General features: G+C 42.9%; 2 protein-coding genes across 2 annotated transcripts in view; one reads left to right on the forward strand and one right to left on the reverse strand.

Moving 5' to 3' along the window:
* Positions 1-6,433, forward strand: part of VPS37A (VPS37A subunit of ESCRT-I) — an 84,787-nt gene extending 78,354 nt beyond the window's left edge. The window contains exon 12 of the mRNA XM_026453921.2: positions 3,272-6,433. The gene's annotated coding sequence lies outside the window, so the exon portion shown is untranslated. The remainder of the gene's footprint in view (positions 1-3,271) is intronic.
* Positions 1-21,267, reverse strand: part of MTMR7 (myotubularin related protein 7) — a 115,652-nt gene that overhangs the window by 27,268 nt on the left and 67,117 nt on the right. Inside the window, exons 6-7 of the mRNA XM_023216611.1 lie at positions 14,312-14,446; positions 4,140-4,272 (exon numbers count right to left, since the gene is read on the reverse strand). Coding sequence (XP_023072379.1) covers positions 4,140-4,272; positions 14,312-14,446 — 268 coding nt within the window. The remainder of the gene's footprint in view (positions 1-4,139; positions 4,273-14,311; positions 14,447-21,267) is intronic.

Genomic DNA, 21,267 nt, shown 5'->3' on the forward strand with positions numbered 1-21,267 from the left:
CCTGAATTTTTCACTTACATTGTACACACTCTCCTGTGTTAGTACATATAGTCTTCACATTTAGTATTTTTCATGGATGCAAACTTTTCTATCAAGAAGGTGAAGTAAAATTAATCGGTACTACTGTTAGACATTCATTCGGCTTCCAATATTCTATTATTATAAATAAAACACCACTATTAACATGGGCATGTCTGTGTCTTATTTTATTTTTGAGACAGGACCTCAGTCTTTGTCACCCAGGCTGGAGTGCAGTGGCACGGTCATGGCTCACTGCAGCCTCAACCTCCCAGGCCCAAGTGATCGTCCCACATCAGCTTCCTGAGCAGGGGGGACTACAGGCACACACCACCATACCTGGTTGATTGTTTTTCATTTTCTAAATTTTCTGTAGAGACAGGGTCTCACTGTGTTGCCCAGGCTGGTCTCAATCTCCTGAGGCTCAAGCGATCCTCAATGTCTCAGCCTCCCAAACTGCTGGAATTACAGGCATGAGCCTCCATGCCCTTCCTGTATCTTTATTTTTTGAAAACCTATTTTGGATTAGTCCCTAAGCACCAGCAACCTGGTAAAAAACTATCTCTAAACAAAACATATTATGTCTATCTAAGCCAATTTAAATAATACTATAAATATTTAGGGTACTGGTTTTACCACATTCTTTTGAGTAGTGAGTATCTTAATTTGTAAAAACTTGGGTGACAAATGGTACTTTGAGGTTTTAACTTACATTTCTGTAATTACCAGAGCAAGTTTACATGTTTCTCTACATGTTCCTTTCAACTTAGTGTTTACTCTTTTAAAAATTATGCTTCATCTATAGACTACAGATAATACCACGTACTGCACACAACTGTTGTGAAAATTAGATACAATCATTTAAATGAAAATATTTATGAAGTGTGGCAAAGAGCAGTTGCTCAATTTTTAGTTTAATGAATACATTGATGAATAAGTGGTCAGTGACACTGTGGCTAACAGTATTAATCTAACAGTCATGTGGAAGGTAGGCAGGCACAAAGCTACTCGGGAGAAAGTGAAATTTTCTAGGTGACCTCTGAAAGATGGCCAGTTGATTGGAAGAGGAGGAAGATGTCCCTGCTGTGTCTTTCCTATCAGTGCCTGCCGAGCTTCAGAGCAGATATGAAGAGGCGTCCCAGTGGCGCACAACCTCAGCAAGTGGAGACATGCAAGTAACTCCATACAACTTTCCACCTTCCTCTTCACCGCTTCCTCCCCAACACCCAGGATGCCAAAGAGGTAAAAGCTCCACCTCTGCTGATAACAATACCCTGGCCTTGGAAAGTGACTATTGCAGGCTCTTCTATGGCCTGTTTTAATGGATGGAGCCGGAAGCCATTATCCTCAGTAAACTAACTCAGGAACAGAAAACCAAGCACCACGTGTTCTCACTTAAAAGTGGGAGCTGAACAATGAGAACACATGGACACAGGGAGGGGAACAACACACATTGGGGCCTGTCAGGGGAAGTTGGGAGTTGAGGGGTGGGGATAAAAGGGGAGGTGGGGGTGGGGGGGGGAGGAGGTTGGGGGACAGAGGGAGAGCATTAGGAAAAACAGCTAATGCCTGCTGGACTTAATACTTAGGTGATGGGTTGACTGGTGCAGCAAACCACCATGGCACACATTCACCTATGTAACAAACCTGTACATCCTACACACGTACCCCAGAACTTAAAAATTTAAAACAAAAAAAGAAAAGAAAATACAGGGTATCTTCTTATTACTTGAGGGAAAAGCCATCATCTATATTATCAAAAGGCAAACTATTGTGAAAATCATTTCATTAAATTACAAAATTGCTTGCTATGTGACTGAAAGGCATCATTCTCTCTCCTTAGGAAGTATAGATCCCACAAAAATAGTTCGGTTGAAACTTACAAATGGAAGTTAAAATTAAATCATCTCTATAGCGGACCAACACAGGATGTGAACTTGGTCCTAGATTTCGGTTTCTGATGAAATATCTTGCAGGTCTTGCTCACAGAGAGCTGTTTGAAACCAGAATGCAAACAATTTTACTTTTCTGTTATTCAGAATCTATTCTGATTATATCCATAACAATGGTAAAAAATAATTCAGAAAATAATAATCATGAATGAAATGCATCATTCATTCCTCTGCCTACCAAGTGACCAGCAGTACGAACCTTCATCTCTCTCTGATGCCAAGGATAGCTGTTTGAAGGAGGGAAAGCCTTAGAAGGTGGATCTGATTGCAACACTTCCTCAGCAGCTCAGCCTCCGCAGTGGTTTATAATTTACTCGGTAAAAACAGATAGTCAAACATTGGTCAAGACCACGTACAGGCATCCAGAAAGATACCTTTGCCTACTGCACTGCACGTAGCTGGAAAAGTCATGTGAAAGCACCATGTTCCCTTATGAAACAGACAGCTGCCCTCCGGAACTTGGTCAGTTTGCATGTCCTTCAGCAAACAGTGGTGAGTCAGACCACAGGCGTAAAGGCAGGAGAAATGGCTCCTAACAAGAAACCACAGAATCACCCATTTAAAAACAAAAGCCAAATGTATATGCTGTCAGCACTGGTAGCAGCAACTCTCTGTATAGAAGAATATTTATGTTCTCCAAGTCATCTTATGAAATGACTAAATAAAAACTTTAAAGCATAACTTAATGATCCTGATAAATGATGAACAGTCTTCAGACTAAAGTCAGAATACCTTTCCAATAATAGTACCAAGCTAGTCCAGTTTTTCAACACATAAAAAACATAGTTTATAGCAGGAACAGCCAAACTGTGCATGATAATCTCTAAAAGTTTAAGTTGCTCAAATAATCATGCCCAGGGTATGATCACTGTGACTTGAGACAATATCCAGGTATTGTCACTGTGACCTGAGAGGCTGACTGCCAACTATGTACAGAAGATGGAAATGGCTCTGGGGCTGAGATGTTTTCAGATGTAGGAAGGGATTTCTACTAAAGTGAGGCATCAAGTTTGTCACAGCTGGAAGACCCATAGAAAGTATTGGCCTAATCCTGTCATTTTGCAGCAGGTAATGGAGCCCCAGACAAGTTAACTGATGTGTTCAAAGTTTCATAATGACTGAGATGAACCAGCAAGTCCAGGAAACAGAAAGGAAATGAGGCCTGTTTGTGACACTCAGATTTCTCCAACCCCAACGTTAGGGTGTTGTGATTAAACGAAGAACGGCGTAAGCAACTGAGAGCAAACGTGGATTCCTGGAAAAAAATAATTCAGCACCTCCTTTGTCCCTCTTCATTCCAGAGCCTGCATTTCCAATCAAGACAGCCCACTTCCCTGGCTCCCAGCTCCAGCTCTCCAGGGCTTTCCCCAGAAGTGCAGACACTGCATAGACGGCCAAGGCACAAGGCCATGGTTTCTGCATCCTCCGTCTTTTCCCAGTTCGCAGAGCCGGAAGTGGTAGACTACAGTGACAGATTCCTATCGGGGTCACTGCAATCACAAGGAGCAGAAGCAGCAGACTAAGCTGCTTTTGCTTGAAATGCAGAATTTCTGCTCATCAGCATATGGCTGGCTTGGCCACATGAACAACTCTTCTCTATTACACAATCCGTCTCTTTAATTTCCTGTCCACACGAGTATATAACTCTGTGGGTATGTGTCTTGTCGTGTTTGCCGTACGTGTCGAAGTGTGTGTGGAGGTATCAGGAGGTTACATGCATGTGTATTGTGGTGGCTGCTGTTTAGAAATGAGGGTCCCTTCGGATGGCCATTCAGCAAGGATACAGTTTTTGAACCTGATCTCCATACAAGAATGGTTGGTTATTGCTTAAAATGTAGGATTGTCTTATTCCTAAATGGCCACGAATGTGGATCAAACTAACATTATGAGGAAGAAACAAAAACATCCCTGTGCACTTTGACCTTAGATGTTAACTCTCATTGTAGAGTCCTGACTGCTAACCACCAAATGACAAAGCCACCTCACAGTGATGCTTACAAAATAAGAGAAAGGTTCTTCAGTGTTTAAAAAGCCATTGTAACATGGTATTCTTCCCAAATTATCACACCTATGTAAAAAAAAACATTTAAAAATCAAGAATATCTTATTCCCTTCTGGCATCAAAATACTTAACTGCATTTGAATGCTGTGCATAAGGAAATGGTTTACCTTCCAGCATTTTCTGCAGACTGTTCCTCATGACATGGATGTTCTCTATCCCGATAAACTGAAACTTGATATTGGAATAATTGTCTTCATTCTCATAGCCTTTCCCTGCAGCGCGATTTGCCATTGCATTAAGCTGCAGTGGTCAGCAAAACAGAACAGTCATCAATTACATTGATGAAACAATGAAGAAACAACCAAAACATTTCATGGATACCCAATCAAAGCATTCAGAATGATGTGCGGAAACATAATATGCTTATTTGAATCACTGCAACTGAACTACATAGCTTCAGGCACTCCTGCTGAGCTTATATTCAACAGCATGAATTTGTCAGTGTTGGTCACATTTTCTTAGCTGGAAAGCAGTCTACCGATAAACTCTTCTGGAGATGTCTCTTGCAGTCCCCGTCAGAGATGCCAAACTGAATGTGGAATTCTGTGATGGAACCACGTAGTCCAATTTAATACCACGTATAACCCGTAGGTTGGCAGAAGAGTATCAGCAGAAACAGCTGTCAGAGTAAGGCTCTATACATTGTTATATCCTCGTATATTATATGACCAATAAACATGTTATCAAATAGGAATGACTGCATCATTCTGATCGGCCCACAAGATCCCTCAGATGCCCAATTAAACCTTGAGCAGGAATCACTGAATAAAATGAAGAGAAGGAATGCAACCACGTCTCCAGAGACATTTCCACCAGCCACCTTATTTAAATCTACAGATCTATTGGGCTTTTTGATCACTTTCGTTATTACAGTTTTGCATACAGGAAGGTGGGGTCTCCAAGTGCAAACTAGGTTAAATCATAGTAGTCTTAGAAGAAATGTATTAAATGCAAACACTGTCCTAGCCCTGTGTGGCTAAAATCAAGAAGGAGACAAGTCCTACTTTAGCTGGGAAATACATCGGTATCTAGAATGGGTACACATTCTTGCTATTTTATTAAGCAGGTCATCACATCCTAGCAAACAGTACTCACTGACCATTCTCCTGCACCCACCAAGGACAGGAGGGCTGTCACAGGCAGAGAACCTAAGCTAGGAACTCACCACCAGAAAAAATATCTGCTTTTGAAAGCACAATGCACCATAGTACTTTTTAAAAAGCCAAAAGAGCTAAGTTTAAAGTTAAAGATACTTTTATGTTCTTTGACACAGATCTTCTAAACATCTCACAAAATTAAAAGAACCAGCACATAAAAATAGATGCCCAAGAATGTTTATTGAAAAAAGCTGAAAACCCATGACTATGTCAATAGGGCAATGGCAGTATACATGAAGGTTTATCATGCCCTGGCCTGTGAGCAGTGACCAAGAAGGAGGGCACAGATCACACGCAGACAGACAGAAGCTCTGAGGCTTACGATGGGGTTATGTCATGATGAGCCCAGTGTAAGTTGAAAATGCCGTTAAGTCAAAAGTGCATGGCAAACTGGGAGCTGCGCCCGCTGCTGCTGCCCAGCATCACAAGAGAAGTACAGTTTCTGAATGTCTGTTGCTTTTGCACCATTGTAAAAAGTCAGAAAATCATGTAGGTCGAATCATTAAGTCAGGGACCCTCTGTGCATAGACTTGGCACTGGCCCATGACAACTGAAAAGAGTAAGCTACAGAATATTATTCATACAGTCACCCATTTTTATAAAACCAACTTACAAATAAGTCTTTAAGTTTTTGCATGCTTATCAAACAGGATAAAAATGTATAGAAAACGGTAGCAATTTGGCAGCAATTACAGCAGAAAGACAGCCTGGCAGGCAACGGGGGAATGCCATCAGTACTACTTTGGACGCCCCCGTAATCTTTCATTGATACCGAGAGCATATATGAAGTTTGTAATTGAAATAATAGAAAAGAAGTGTATTAGAAGTGAAAACAGCAGAGGACAAGCCGTTGCCATAGGGGCCCAGGCTGGCAGATACCTCACATTTCAATAGTAGCCCTGCTCCATGACTTGGCTCATGTGACAGCAGCTGGGGCACATCAGCCCCTCAGGACACTGCTCCCATCTACAAAAGGGCATCATCTTTCTCCCAGGCATGCTGCGAGAACAAAGAGTCTGGCCTTAATCAAGAAAAAATATTAAAATAATGCATTTCAAGACAACTTACGTTCACACTTTAAAAAGTAAAAATATTTTGTAGGGAAAACTTTTCTAAAATTACCTATAGATGTTGTTCTTCCAAAACTATTATAAAATATCACTGCTTTGTATAATTTTTCAAAAATATTGGTTTATCTTTTGCAACAAGCATCATAAATAGAATTAATAGGACACTTGCAAGTATTGTTATGTGACATGAACCTTACGTTTATGCTGTATCTTGACTAATTCAAGTTAAGCCTATTCACCACATACCACAGAGATACTCTTTTTTAAAAAGCATAACAAAAACCAGTCAGGCACTGTGGCTCATGCCTGGAATTCCAGCATTCTGGGAGGCGGAGGTGGGCAGATCTCTTGAGCTCAGGAGTTCAAAATCAGCCTGCGCAACATGGCAAAACCCCATTTCTACAAAAAACGCAAAAATTAGCCAGATGTGGTGGCATGTGACTAGTCCCAGCTACTTGGGAGGCAGAGGTGGGAGGACTGCTTGAGCCTGGGAGGTCAAGGCTGCAGTGAGCTGTGATCGTGCCACTGAACTCCAGCCTAGGTGACAGAGCGAGACCCCATGTTACTGACCATTCTTCTCCTTTACCCACAAAGACACGAGGGCTATCCCAAGCAGAGATTAAAAAAAAAAAAAAAAAAAAAAAAAAATACATAGTCTACAAAAGTTAGAATGTGGAATCGATTTTTTAAAACAAAAATTAAATTATTATTTTAATCTATAATTAAGACTCCACGTACACATGATGAAAGAGCTGATTATCTCTGATCTGGGAGAATTGATTGCTAGTCTTCCTTAAAAGCAAAGGAGCAATACAAATAACCTCCTGAACATCAATGTGCACTTCTCAGAATGAACAGAAGGTGGCAATATTTCATCTACCATCTAAAGTGTAATTTAGGATTTTCACCTCTTTTACAGGACCTATCATGATAATGCAGCAAAAGCTGGACCCTTAAAGCAGGAGATACGGTTTTACAATTAATAAAAATTCAATAAGTTATCTTGGACATTTTATGCATATGCGTGTGCGGTAAGATATAGCATGCCTTACATAAACAAATCGCTATTACTACAGCAAATACGGCCCTCTGTCCCTTTGACTGAGAACTCCATTTCACAACTAAAGAAAAACTATTCATTTCAGGTCCTAAAAGTTCTCAAGTAGATAAAGCAATAAAGGTAGGCACTTCAGTTTCAATGTATGTTTAAGAAACACAACAGACAGGTGAAAAGTAGGACTGGAAAAGTATCCTGTTTCCTAACACAAGGTTCTTTTGCTGTTTGAGAATATCAGTGTCTTTGGGTGCACAGAAGTTAATAAATGAAGCAAAGTCAACACTCTGTGGACACCTACTAAGGCCAGGCGTTAAGTGGAATCAAAAGAAGTTGTTCCTGCAGCCTTCAGCTTAGAGTTGACAATGGAAGGGAAAGCACATGGCACCCAGTGGTCACAGATGACGTCCACCAGGACTGGGCAAGAACTGAGCAAAAGGTAGACACAGTGACAGCGACAGGAGTTGGAATCTAAGGCAGCTGTCTGGCCCGGGGATCAGGGGTAACGTTTTGTGGCAGAGAGAAAGCTAGAGCTGGACTTTAACATAATCCAGAAGGATGGAGAGGGAGGGGGAGGGCATTCTAGATGACCAGTGAGCTAACCACTCCACGTGAAGACGAAGGTTCCTGTGTGGCAGCTACAGCAAGAGGGAAGGCTCGGAAGCACTGAGGGTCCACGACAACAGTACCAGCAAGGAACAGAGACTTCGCCTGTGGCAGCGGAGAGCAACTCCAGGAGTCTGAGCAAGTCTAACTGAAAAACTGGAGACTGATCTAGTGTCCACAAAAGAGAAGATGCACAGGATTAAGGAGCGAGCAGAGAGGGGTGGGCGCTGAAAACCTCGGCGCTGAAAGAGAGGAGGGATGGAGAATGCAGGCTCCACCAGAGGCCCTGAGCCTCGCATTTATGGCCATATCCCTATCCTTCAAACCGGCACAGAACAGGCACTCAAGGAAGATTTACTGACCGGCTGAGCAACTGCATAAATGGCCAGATAACAGAATGAGGCCAGGGGAGAGCAGGCCAAGACTGAAGAAACAGCATCAGATTCTCGCCCTAACCCTGAATCAATCAAACATAGGAAAACTCAGTCTGTGTTCATCGTGTTATCAGCCTGCTCCCTGCCTTAGTCCTGGAGTCTGCCATTTCCACAGCTACATTTTATGCCTGAATAATGACAGTGCCTAAGCTGACATGGTTGGGAAATGACCATAAAAGCTGATCTTGGCAGGAGGGGGACTTGGTCTTGCCCTAACACAGGCTGTCAAATGATGGTCTTTCTCTCTCCCTCCTATATAACTGGTTAAAGGAAGAAACTTCAGTTGTGGTGCAAATACAAACTTGTGAGTTGATTTTATTCCTTGCAACTATTCTCTACAACTGTGCTAGTCAAAATCCTCCTTTCTACCCGCTAAGGACCTCTTGGGCAGATTTAATAACATCAGGTTTCTATTCAGATAGAAAATCTCCATCCAGCCTAACTTAGAATTCCAGTCTCGTGTATGATGCAAAATGAGCTCCTCCCCCCACCACCTTACAGGCTGTTTGGACTGGTGAGGGGTTTGTTCCAGCCCTCCCTCCCTCTCGTCTTTCTTGTAGGCCCTATCTGTGTACTGGGAGGATGGGCGCAGAGAAGGGATAAGAGAAGAGGTAAATTTCTCTTTGGAAAGCTAGGCAGGGTTGCAATTCTCTTCATCGGCTGACATGCGTTGGTCACCACTTCCCTCTCTGGCACAGTGTCCAAGTGCTGAATCTCCCAAGGTACAGATGCAGGTTTTTGGAGGTGGCGAGTACACATCTCACTGACATGGGAGATCCACCTTGGCTTGATCCTATTCCAATCCGCTCAACTTCCCTCACCAGCATACCCACCCCAACTCACCCAGAGCTGAAGATACCTGGCGGCTGAGCCCTTTTAAGAATGTTGAAGCAAGATGGCTCACGCTCAACTTCCTTCCTCAGGGTCCACTTGACCCACAGGAAATGTCTCCACCCTTGCCCTGCCAAAAGCAGGGAGCACAGACTGCTCCACGGCCCCTGGACACTGCCCTCGCCCCAGTTCTCTTCACTCTGGTTGCTGCCATGATGGCCATCAGCAAGTGTGAGACCCCAGATTCCCCTCTCTCAGGCACCCTCATCTCTACCACTGACCCCTCCCAGGACTCAACAAGTAAGAACCACCTACTCACTAATTCCAGAGAAAAAGAAAAACATCCACGTGACATCCTGTTACACAACTAAAAACTCACTGACCTGGTGAAATCAGGGGCAGAACCACAGCGCAGTCTCTGGAGAAGAAGCAAGGACAAAAGGCTGGGCGTCACAGAGGCAAGTGCCTTCTCTTCCTGCCTCCGCACCCCCTCCGCTGGCCCTGGCTGCGTCAGAGGAGCTGTTGGGGGTTTCTCCGGCCTCATCAGGTGTGTGCTCAGAGGTGGTAACCCCCACAGAGCCTCCACATGGTAATGAGGCTCTGCTGGAGAACTTTCGTAAACAGAAAAAACACCTTGGGTCAAACGGAGCAAGCGTGGGCTCTGCGGTTAGATAAGCCTGGATGTGAATCTGGGTTCTGCCCTGAACTGTGAGGCTCTGGGCAAATTACTGAATTCTTTAAGTTCTAGCCCTTATCCATGAAAAGAAACAAAACAAAACAAAACAAAACCCTCCTAACTTGCCAGGATTCTTGAAAGAACTAAATGAGAAAGTGCCTTGGCCGGGCGCCGTGGCTCACACCTGTAATCCTAGCACTTTGGGAGGCCCAGACGGGCAGATCACCTGAGGTCAGGAGTTTGAGACCAGCCTGACCAACATGGTGAAACCCCGTCTCTAGTAAAAATACAAAAAAATTAGCTGGGCGTGTGGCGGGCGCCTGTAATCTCAGCTACTAGGGAGGTTGAGGCAGGAGAATTGCTTGAACCTAGGAGGTGGAGGTTGCAGTGATCCGAGATCATGCCACTACACTCCAGCCTGGGCGAAAGTAAAACTGTCTCAAAAAAAAGAAAAAAAGAAAAAAAAAAGAAAGTGCCTGGCATTTTTACAAGCTCAGCAAAGTCCCAGAACAAATTAATGATAAAGTAATGAACAAGGATGCAATAAAATGAGTTAGCCCTCATTTGAAAATTCAACGAATACTGCATCAACACTTTCATATGTTCTTAAAGCACCAGACCCTAGCAGTAATATGTGCCCTGCAGAGCATACTTTTTTTTTGAATTGGCATTCAATACATGCTCGAAGACTTCACTGACTTTGTCTCCCAATTTTTTCTTTTTCTTTCAAGACAGGATCTCGCTCTGTTCCCCAAGCTGGAGTGCAGCGGCACAATCACAGGTCAGTGCAAACTCCCACTCCTGGGCTTAAGCAATCCTCCCACCTCAGCCTCCCAAGCAGCTGGGACTACAGGCCCATGCCACCACATCCAGCTATTCTTTTTCTGTTTTTTGTAGAGATGGGGATCTCCCTATGTTGCCCGGGCTGGTGTCTCCCCAAATCTTAATGTCAACAAGCAGTTCAGAGGCTTTCATCTGAACAGGCAGCTCTGGAAGTTCCCACGTGGGGCTAGCCTTGCTCAAAGGCCAAGAACGATCCAGGTCACCTCCTAATCTTTTTTCTTTTTAACGGAACCTGTGAGCAAACCTGAGAAGTGCCTGCTTGCCATGGTCCACACCTTCTAGAGCAAACTCAGTCTCCTGGCTACCAAGGAGGCCTAACACACTCTGGAACAAAAATCAACAAATGCAATCTTTAAAAGAATAAAAGCTCTAAGCAAACAGTTTGAAACTCACGTGGAGCATGCGTGCATGGATAAACACGAGAAGAGGGCATGGCTTGTGCGAAACCCCACTTTTCTTTAATGGATCAGTGTCAAACTCATCACCGAGAGTAAACACACTTAGCACTAAATATATCCTTCGAATCAAATCCTTTGGATTAATGTATTTTAAATCTGGAATATGCCTGGCTCTACAGCTGCCACGTTTCCTAGAAGGTTTACACAACACAGTACATATCTGGATCACTGCTCCTAAAATTAGTAGGTGAATCTGTCTGGCTTTATTTAAATCTGAAAAAAAAAACAGGATAAGAAACGGGCTTCCCAATCGCTCCTCAGCAGAGCCCCTGTCTTTTCTCTTCCTTTTCTTATCTTGTCTTCAGTATATCTAAGCGGCTAATCATTAAATCATCTGTAACTATCAGGAGATTCAAAACGCCCCCCCTTGCTTCAACAAAGGGTACAAAGAAGAGGTGGGAAGGCAGTCACGTTAGAAGGAAGGGTTTCAACACAATGGGCCAGAGAGAAAGGCACAGATTGAAAGAGAACAGTAAAAGCCACAGATCTTCTGGTATGTTTCAGTGAAAATCTTCCAGCAAAGGAGCTTTTTTTCCCCCAGTTTGAAACTTTTATCTGTGTGTCATGCTCTAAGAATCTAAAAGGAAGGGATCCTTTACTTATAATCTAGTAGAATGTGAGTGTGATCTAGCGGTGATGTCAGTTTCATCACTCATATCCGTGAATGATTCGCTCATCTGGCACCCGTGAGCAGGAACTCCGTCCTCGCTACTCCACACACATCTCTCCCGCTGTGTGCTTTGCTCTGAAGAAGACAGGATGGCTCTGAGGTGAGGGGAGGAGTAGGGCACTGATCTCATTCCAGAGAAATATCACATTCTATTATCCTGGACACAAATCATAACACTTGGTGACATGAGGTTCAGAGAATCCGTGAAAATCACCAAGGCCTGAGTATCCACACAAAGGATACGCTTCAGTTCTCATGATTTCTCGTATCACCAATGAGTGTAGACCATGTCTATAATTACCTCTTCCCAGTGGTGTACACTTTTAAATGATGTGAGCTGCTGGTTCTATTTTACCCTTCCTGTTGTAACATTTAGTTCCTGTGTTCCTTTTTAAATACCTTCACTGACATGTAATCCACATGTCATACCATTCACCCATTTAAAGCATATGACTCAATGGTGTTTGTTATAGCCATAGAGTTGTGCAACCATCACCATGATCTCATTTTTAGAACATTTCCATTACCCCAAAGGGAAATGCACTACCCACCATTTCTCTCCCTTCTCACGGCCCTAGGCAACCAGCAGTTTACTTTCAATAGCTCTGAATTTGCCTGTTTAAAGCATTTCATGATTCCTTTGTGACCGACTTCTTCCTCTTAGTATAGCACTTTCGAAGTTCGTCCACGGTGCAGTATGTATCCATAGTCCATTCCTTTTTATAGCTGAATAATAGTGCATTGAATGGACATACCATATTTTATAAATCTATTCTCCATTGATGAACATTTGGTTATTTACATTTTAGGCTATCACTAATAATGAACAAATATTCACATACAAGTTTTTATGAGGACATAAGTTTTCATTTCTCTTGGTTATATACCTAGGAAGGAGATGCTGATTCATATGGTAACTCTATGTTTAACTAAATTTAAGGTCCTTATGCTCTTTTACCTTTTCTATATCGAAAAAAAATTTCAAACTCTAACTTAGGAAGTGAAAAGTTTCTTAAAATGAACTTCTCACCCCACAGGAAAAACCACTGTAAACAGTGTGGTATACATTCTCCCAATATTTTTTTTTTTTTTTTTTGAGATGGAGTTTCGCTCTTGTTGCCCAAGCTGGAGTGCAATGGCACGATCTCAGCTCACCATAACCTCTGCCTCCTGGGTTCAAGCAAATTCTTCTGCCTCAGCCTCCCCAATAGCTAGGATTACAGGCATGCACCACCACACCCAGCTAATTTTTGTATTTTTAGTAGAGACAAGGTTTCGCCAGGTTGGTCAAGCTGGTCTCAAACTCCCGACCTCAGGTGATCCAACTGCCTTGGCCTCCCAAAGTGCTAGGATCACAGGTGTGAGCCATCGCGCCCAGCCCCAATTTTTTTTAATGGGATTACATTAAACATAATTTCCCTATCCCACTCTTGTTGCTTAACAGGACATCCTGGACTCCTCCGCTTACCATATGAGGAGAAAGAACTGGACGTTCATATTTCTCCTCAGTCATAGGTCCAGGCACATTTTCATTACTGGCTAGAAAAGTGCAATGCCAAATAAGCTAAGGGACGTTTCATTCTGTCGTCTCACTCTGTCCACTGTAGTCAATGCACTTGTAGGTGATTTTATGTCCATCCCTCTGGGGACTTCACTGGTTGATGAGTTTTAGACGACTTGGGTCTAAGGAGAAAAACTAGAAATTTTACTGGACTTAACACTGATTCTCCTTAAAAAAAAAAAAAAAAAAAGGCTGAATAGGAGGTAAGTGTAAGATCAACGTGGGTCACCCCTTTATGTCTAGATCTATTATTTCCTATTGGTTTTCTTAAATTAGAAAATTAATATATTAATACATATGCAATTGTATAAAATAATAATTTTCTAACAATCAACAAGTAGAAAGCCTTCTACTTCACCAAATCCTACTCCCGTCTCCGTGGAATTTTACAAGTTCAGAGTTTAACCTTTCAGATCTTTTTCTACACCCACCTTTTTACACACCTGGAACTTTTTATGAAAAAAATACATTTTTTAATTTACCTTTTCTTTTAGAAATCTTTCCAAGTGATACGTATAGATTACTACAAGTTGAATTTGAAAAATAATAGGTGAGTACTTTGCAACACTTGAACTGCTGGAGCTCCGAACTGAATTGTATTGTCAGAGCAGAAAGGGTTGTTTTAGAAAGAAACCAAGTACTCATATGGTATACTTAGGAGCACAATCTCCAAAATGAAGCCACATTCACTGGGGTGCCCCTGTGTGCCCAGCACAAGCCTAGCGGCAGGAGAAATATAAAATGGACTTGCATAGTCAGAGGCTTCAGGAGCACTAGACCTCCAGGAAGCAGCCAGCAGGGTGCCCAGACACTGACTATGCCAAGAGGAACCGCTCCTTTGCACAAGAGATGGCAGTCAGCTAGCTTTTCAGTTTCACAACTCAGGTGCAAAGACATATGTCGCAGTGGTGACACTTACTTTAGGCCGGGTGTCAACGACATAAACGAAGTCACTTCCTGGATTGGCTTTCCTAATGGCCTGGAGCATCTGCTCATCCTCTAGGCACCGAGCACTGAAGCCGGACAGGGGCTGGCTGCTCCGGCAGATGGAGGCCTAGGGGGAGAGGTCACAGCAACACAGCACCATCAGGTAACTGTACGCATGAGAGACACTGAATGTGTGTCTCCAGAACAAAGAGCCCTTGGCTCACTGATAGTCCGCCTCGGCTTATGAAAATGTGATACAGCTTTCTAGAAATCAAGCGTTGTTTATTTTTAATTCAAGTCAAAGAAACCACTAATGGGCAAACAATACAAAGAGCCTCTCTGTGCAAAATATTAGGAATGTGTAGAGATCTTTAGATAGGATCTAAGTTATGACATTCAAAACCATTTAAATAACCTACTTTCCTTTTCACTGGTATTGTTTCATTTTCCTGCTGAAAGAAGAAATACAAAATAAATAACCGTTCTCCTCAAATGTACAGGATACTATTAATGGCAAGATCAGTAGAATAAAAATTATTTTTTAATGCTTTCCAACCTTTATTTTTTTTGTTTTACTAGCCCATCTAGAAACATCACAAATACCAAAATCCAATTCTACTTCTAAACAGGAAACTTTCACGGTGACGACAGCCCAGGTTGCTTCTAGGTTTGATACCGAAGGACAGCAGGCACATACCTATGCTGACTCAAGTCTACTTAGAATGAGGGGGATTTTTTTTGGAATCAATCTGCATTCTCTGCCGCAAGTCCCCTACCCTGCAATTCTGAAGAGTGTATTGCACTGTCAGATGGTATCTAGAAGAGCAGAACATTTCTCTCAGTTATGAATAAGTGGTACAAATCTGACCTTGCAGCTATAAAACTTAGGCTTTTGTGGCAAAGTACTTTTACGGATCTAGGTGGTGTTTTGTTTTTTTTTTTTTGAGACGGAGTCTTGCACTGTCACCCAGGCTGGAGTGCAGTGGCCGGATCTCAGCTCACTGCAAGCTCCGCCTCCTGGGTTTACGCCATTCTCCTGCCTCAGCCTCCCGAGTAGCTGGGACTACAGGCGCCAGCCACCATGCCCGGCTAATTTTTTGTATTTTTAGTAGAGACGGGGTTTCACCGTGTTAGCCAGGATGGTCTCGATCTTCTAACTTCGTGATCTGCCCACCTCGGCCTCCCAAGGTGCTGGGATTACAGGCATGAGCCACCACGCCCGGCCAAATTTAGGTTTTACCATTTAAATTAAACATAAAGCACCCAATAAAATGCATGAATGTCTCAAAGCATCTACACTGAGACTGTAAGTCCACAGTGTGAAAGAATGCAGGCAGTGACAGAACCCCTCCACGCAGGATAATACGGAGGGGAAAGTTTCACTGCAAACAGTCCTGTCATGTCACAGCCTGTTCAGGGTGCCTGCACTGCAGGGTTCCATCCGTGAAGGGGCACCCCAACTCTTAGTGCAACCATAGCTGAATTGTCTTTAAAGCCCAACCCAGGACAACTTAACATGGGTTTGGATCTCTCCAAAGGGCTTGGTGCTCCTTGTTGGAAAAGGTGGGGACATTTCTCAGTAGCTCTGAAGCTGGAGAACCACAGAATGGCTGGACATATTACAGGGCCATTGTCTGAGGGCGACAGCACCATTCTGCAGAGACGGACAATAACTCAGCGGGTTAAAGGAAGCCTGAGGACTATAGCTAGGTTCAGAATTCAGGGGGACAAGGTGTGGGAGTGGGAAGCAAAGCAAAGAAGCAGTAGAGTCACTCCAGGGTGGCTCACTCCTGACTGGTGGGGAGGAGAAAAAGATGAGAGGGTGTGAGCACGGCAGACAGAACAGCAAGCAACGGCGAGGCCAGGAGCAAGGGGAAGTGAAGGTGGGGATCAAGAGGGACTTGGCGAGCAGAAGGCAAGCTATGTCCGAGGACCAGAAAGCAAATGACACACATGGCTTTCAAGGGGGTCCTGTTTGCTTTGATCTTTAAGGCGTCAGGGTCTGCCACCTGCTCAGAGGGAATTCTGCCTGGAAAGAGAATAATTCTGAGTTGGCTTTAGATGATATTTTATCCAGGTTAAAGAAATACTAGTTGGCCCAGTGTGGTGGCTCACGCCTGTAATCCCAGCACTTTGGAAGGCCGAGGCGGGCAGATAACTTGAGGGCAGGAGTTCGAGACCAGCCTGGCCAACATGGTGAAATCCTGTTGCTACTAAAAATACAAACATTAGCTGGGCGTGGTGGTGCACACACGCAGTCCCAGCTACCCAGGAGGCTGAGGCAGGGGAATCGCTTGAACCCAAGAGGTGGCGTTTGCAGTGCGCTGAGATCGTACCACTGCACTCCAGCCTGGGCGACACTGAAACTTCATCTCAAAAAGTAAAATAAAAAAAATAAAAAAGAGAGAAAAGAAAAGAAAAAAGGAAAGAAAGAAAGAAAGAGAAAGAAAAAGAAAGAAAGAAAGAAAGAAAGAAAGAAAGAAAGAAAGAAAGAAAGAAAGAAAGAAAGAAAGAAAAAGAAAGAAAGAAAAAGAAAGAAAGAAAAAGAAATATTAGTTAAGGACAGCTGCCACCAGACAATCTTAGATTCCATCAGAAGGGTTAAATGGGGATGGGAACGTATTTAAATGGTGAGAATCTGAGAACGCACACACCAAAACTCACTAAAGTAGTGAGACACCAATTATGAAATGAAGCAATTTAGGGACGACAACTATTTCAAATTATCTTCTGGGTTAGAACAGCTAGTTTTAAATGAGGAACTATATTGGAACTGTTATACTATGGAATGTGGTTGATTAATTAAAACACACATATTAAACAGACTACATTTTTGATATTTTGTAGTTAGATTTTCTTAATAAAGATATGCTCTAAATGGAATTTTTCATTGACTCAGTAATTGCTAACATGTGGTTTTCAATTTTGTGCAAAACGGTAAGTAGTCTCAATGCTTTTGTGCAACTATACACACCCTAGACCGATTATCCAAAGAGTATTACTATTACTTGGCAGCATTTCTTACTGATGTTGGAGCACAGATTAAAAACTCTTCAGATGTAAACTGTAAAGGATAGCACTCATTTACAATGCTACTAATGATTAAAATATTAAACATTTTTGATGGCTTACTACTGCTTTTCAGTGTTTATATGATAGGCACTATTATAAGAACTTTGCATATTTTTATTTAATTAGCCTAATTATCATATACAATAAGACCTATTATTTGCTCCACTTTATACATGAAGTTACCAAGGCACGGAGAGGTTAAGTAACATATTCAAGGTCACACAGTTAATAAATAGGGAAGCCAAGATTTGAATCCAGAGTATTTCCTGATTCTGAATTCTTAACAAAGTAATATAAGCCCGGATGGGGGGAAATCGGTCAGGCAGCATAATACAACATTAAGATACAGCATCAAGCCGGGCGCGGTGGCTCATGCCTGTAATCCCATCACTTCTGGAGGCTAAGGCAGGTGAATCACCGGAGGTCAGCAGTTCGAGACGAGCCTGGCCAACATGGTGAAACCCATCTCTACTGAAAATACAAAAATTAGCCAGACATGGTGGTGCACGCCTGTAATCCCACCTGCTTGGGAGGCTGAGGCAGGAGAATCGCTTGAACCTGGGAGGTGGAGGCTGCAGTGAGCTGAGATCACGCCGCAGCACTCCAGCCTGGATGACAGAGCGAGACTCCATCCCAAAACATAAAGATGCAGCATGAAGACCTGGCTTTCAGTCCCAGTTGTGCTCTCACTCATTGTATGATCTTAGGTAATTTATGTGTCTTCTCTGATCCTCAGTTTTCTCATCTATAAAATGGGTCAAATATTAAAACTACAGGGTGTGATAAGGGGCATAACACTGTAAAACTCCTGGCACTGTGCCTAACACATAGGAAGTTTCAATAAGCATTCAGTATAAAAAGAGACCAAGAAGGTCTGTATTTTTCCTAAGGAAAGTTGCCTCACTGGAAATCTTCTAGAGTTTTGTTTCCTAGAAATGCGTACTATAAATTTGGGAGACCATGCTGCGCACCATGTTAAAGCAAAACTTAAAAAAAAAATCGTAATAATAATAAAGAACAAAGGATATAGCAATTCTAAGAACTATCATAGAAAGATACACAGAATTCTGAACACACATGACTAAGCATCTCTAACCATCATCTGTAAAGCTGTTAATAACCGCACATTCAAAGGGAGCCCACATGGCTCTACATAACCGGTGCGGTAAGGCCAAAAATTAGCCTTATGGGTTGCTTCGACATATGGTAAAACTGAGAGGGTCTCAAATGGCTTCACTGCAAGTTCCCTGCCATGCTCTGCTCCTGCAGATAAGGTTCTCGAGTGAAACAATTCTTACCCAGCAGACTAGGTGCAGCTCCTGCCCGTCCCTCGGTAGCAGGTTTCAGTTGCCCACCAGCCATGGAATGATGCACGCAAGCTAATCGCATCCTCCTGCAGGAACCAAGGGTGACCCCATGCTCCTGATACTACACAGCCTGCCTCTCACAGCCCCTGGCTGTCACTCTGCTCCTCAGTGCAACCTCATGGGCCCCTTCATGGGCTGTGGTGGCCTCCTCCCCTTGGCAGTGAGTATATGTGACCAGTAAAACTGCTGTTCATGTCACCTGGCCAGTGTCAAGTGCTGTGTCTGGCTGTCCCTATAACCTAGAGCAGGAATCCCTCCCTCACCACGGAGGTGAAAGAATGTGATCACATCCATTAAAAATAATGGCAAAAACTGCAATTACTTTTGCACCAACCTAACACTATGTATGGTAACAGCTGATGCAAAGGGAAAGATGGACCCTCAGCAGGGGCCTTTATATCAAACAGAACTTCAGGTTCATAAAATCATGTAAACTTCAAGCTTCTCCTAATCTAGTCAATTCCCAGTGCCCAACATTAGGCAGGTCATCTCACCACCACAATCAGAAGCGTCCCTTTGGTAACATACACAGGAAACAGTATCTTCACTATAAAATGTAGTTAGCTTATTCATAAGCATAAATTCTTTCGGGGTAGGAATACATACTCGTCAGCCTAAAATGTCTCAAATAACCAAAGAGAAGAAGGAAAGATCAGCACATTTATGGAATGTGGACCTGTTCACTTTTTCTGGGAGACTGCCTGTTTTCTATACGGCCATCCATGAGCAATGACAGCACAGATAACTACTCTGCTGTTTCAGTGTCTTCCATGAAGCACAGAAATCCACACCTTTGGTAATAAAATTTCCCTTTAGGAAAAGCCCTAGTCAAATCAGAAGCATTTATATAATTAACCTTGATATTAAAATGTAAATATTGTTACAAAACACAAATGTGATCATTATTCTACCTGCAAAACAGATTTCAGTTCATGGGGTAGGAGACTGGGTGGGCAAGTGTGTGCTCACTCAGGACTGCCCTGGGGTAACCCGATCACGCAGCACTGCTTCGAAACACACTTCTGTTCTGTACCTTGGAAGAAGAGCTAGAGCTTCAAGTCGTTTCTGCTTTAAAATCTTAAATATGGGAAATGAATACCCATAAGCTCTAACTATGCTGGGTGAGTTCATTTTCAGGCCTGGAGGTTCAGTAAAGAATAGCACTTGGGGGAGCAGGCGTGGAGCTATGTGCGTCTGACGTCAGCCCGGAAAGAAGCTGCCTCTGAGGTCTAATTGCTCAAAATTCTCTCCTTTCTGAGACAATACACGTTTAATCCTGATACTACTCACACTGACAAAAAGCAGAAGGTCCCTTGTCTCAAGAATATAAAAAGGGAGGTGCTAGGCACACTGTGCTCACTTTTTAAATATTCTCCAGACAACAATAAAACACTCTGAAACAACAACAAAAGATCCTTTCTCCCTCTCCGGGGTTCGTCTTCTCTCTTACTTCCGTAATCAATGCACGCTACAAAAAAAAGTGCATGTTACCAGTATCCTAATTCCAAGTGTAACATCATGAAATTTCATATCTCTATTTATTCTATCTTAACAACAAAAAAAAAAAGCCAGGCGCAGTGGCTCACGCCTGTAATCCCAGGACTTTGGGAGGCCGAGGCAGGTAGATCACTTGAGCAAAGGAGCTTGAGACCAGCCTGGGCAACATGGCTTTCCCTGTCTCTAGAAAAAATGCAAAAAAAATTAGCTGGGCAGGGTGGCACATACGTGGTCCCAGTGACTCGGGAGCCTGAGATGGGAAGATCACTTGAGCCTGGGGAGGTCAAGGCTGCAGTAAGCCAAGATTGTGCAACGGCACTCCAGCCTGGGAGACAGAGTGAGACCTTGTCTCAAATAGTAAAATAAAATAAAATTTTAAAAAGCCAGCCCAGGCAACACAGCAAGACCCTGCCTCTACAAAAAATTATCTTCTCTACAAAAACATTTTTTTAAACTTAGCAGGTGTGGTGCTATGTACCTACAGTTCTAACTGCTTGTGGGGATGAGACACAAGGAGCCCTTGAACTCTCAAGAGTTTGCTATGATCGTGTCACTGCACTCCAGCCTGGGTGACAGTGAGACCTTGTCTCAAAAAAAAAAAAAAAAAAAAATCACATCGTCCTTTGCCTCTAACCAGTGCTCCAGCTCTGTGCAGGCTGAAATATATTTGGAGTTAATAAAATACTTTAAACCCTAATTCAGAGCTAGAAAAAGAAGAAGAGCAATGAATGCAACTAAAAAGAAGATAATTTTTATCCTACCAATTCACAGAACTTTCACCACTAAATGAATATTTTCCTTCAAAGTAGCCAACAGAGAAGGCTATGTGCTCACTCTGATGAAGCTGGCATTGCTCAAGATATTTTTGGAAGCCTGTAGAATCTGACTGAGACCCTGCTCTACCCCGCTGGCTGTAGGTGCAGCCGTGTGGATCCATACTCGCACGCTCCCCTCTCTTTGTTTATAGCCTCACTCGGCTTTGAATCCAGTACTGTATTATCTAGCTTAAAAA

This window comes from Piliocolobus tephrosceles, chromosome 7 (assembly GCF_002776525.5).
Source record: "Piliocolobus tephrosceles isolate RC106 chromosome 7, ASM277652v3, whole genome shotgun sequence".
NCBI lineage: Eukaryota > Metazoa > Chordata > Mammalia > Primates > Cercopithecidae > Piliocolobus > Piliocolobus tephrosceles.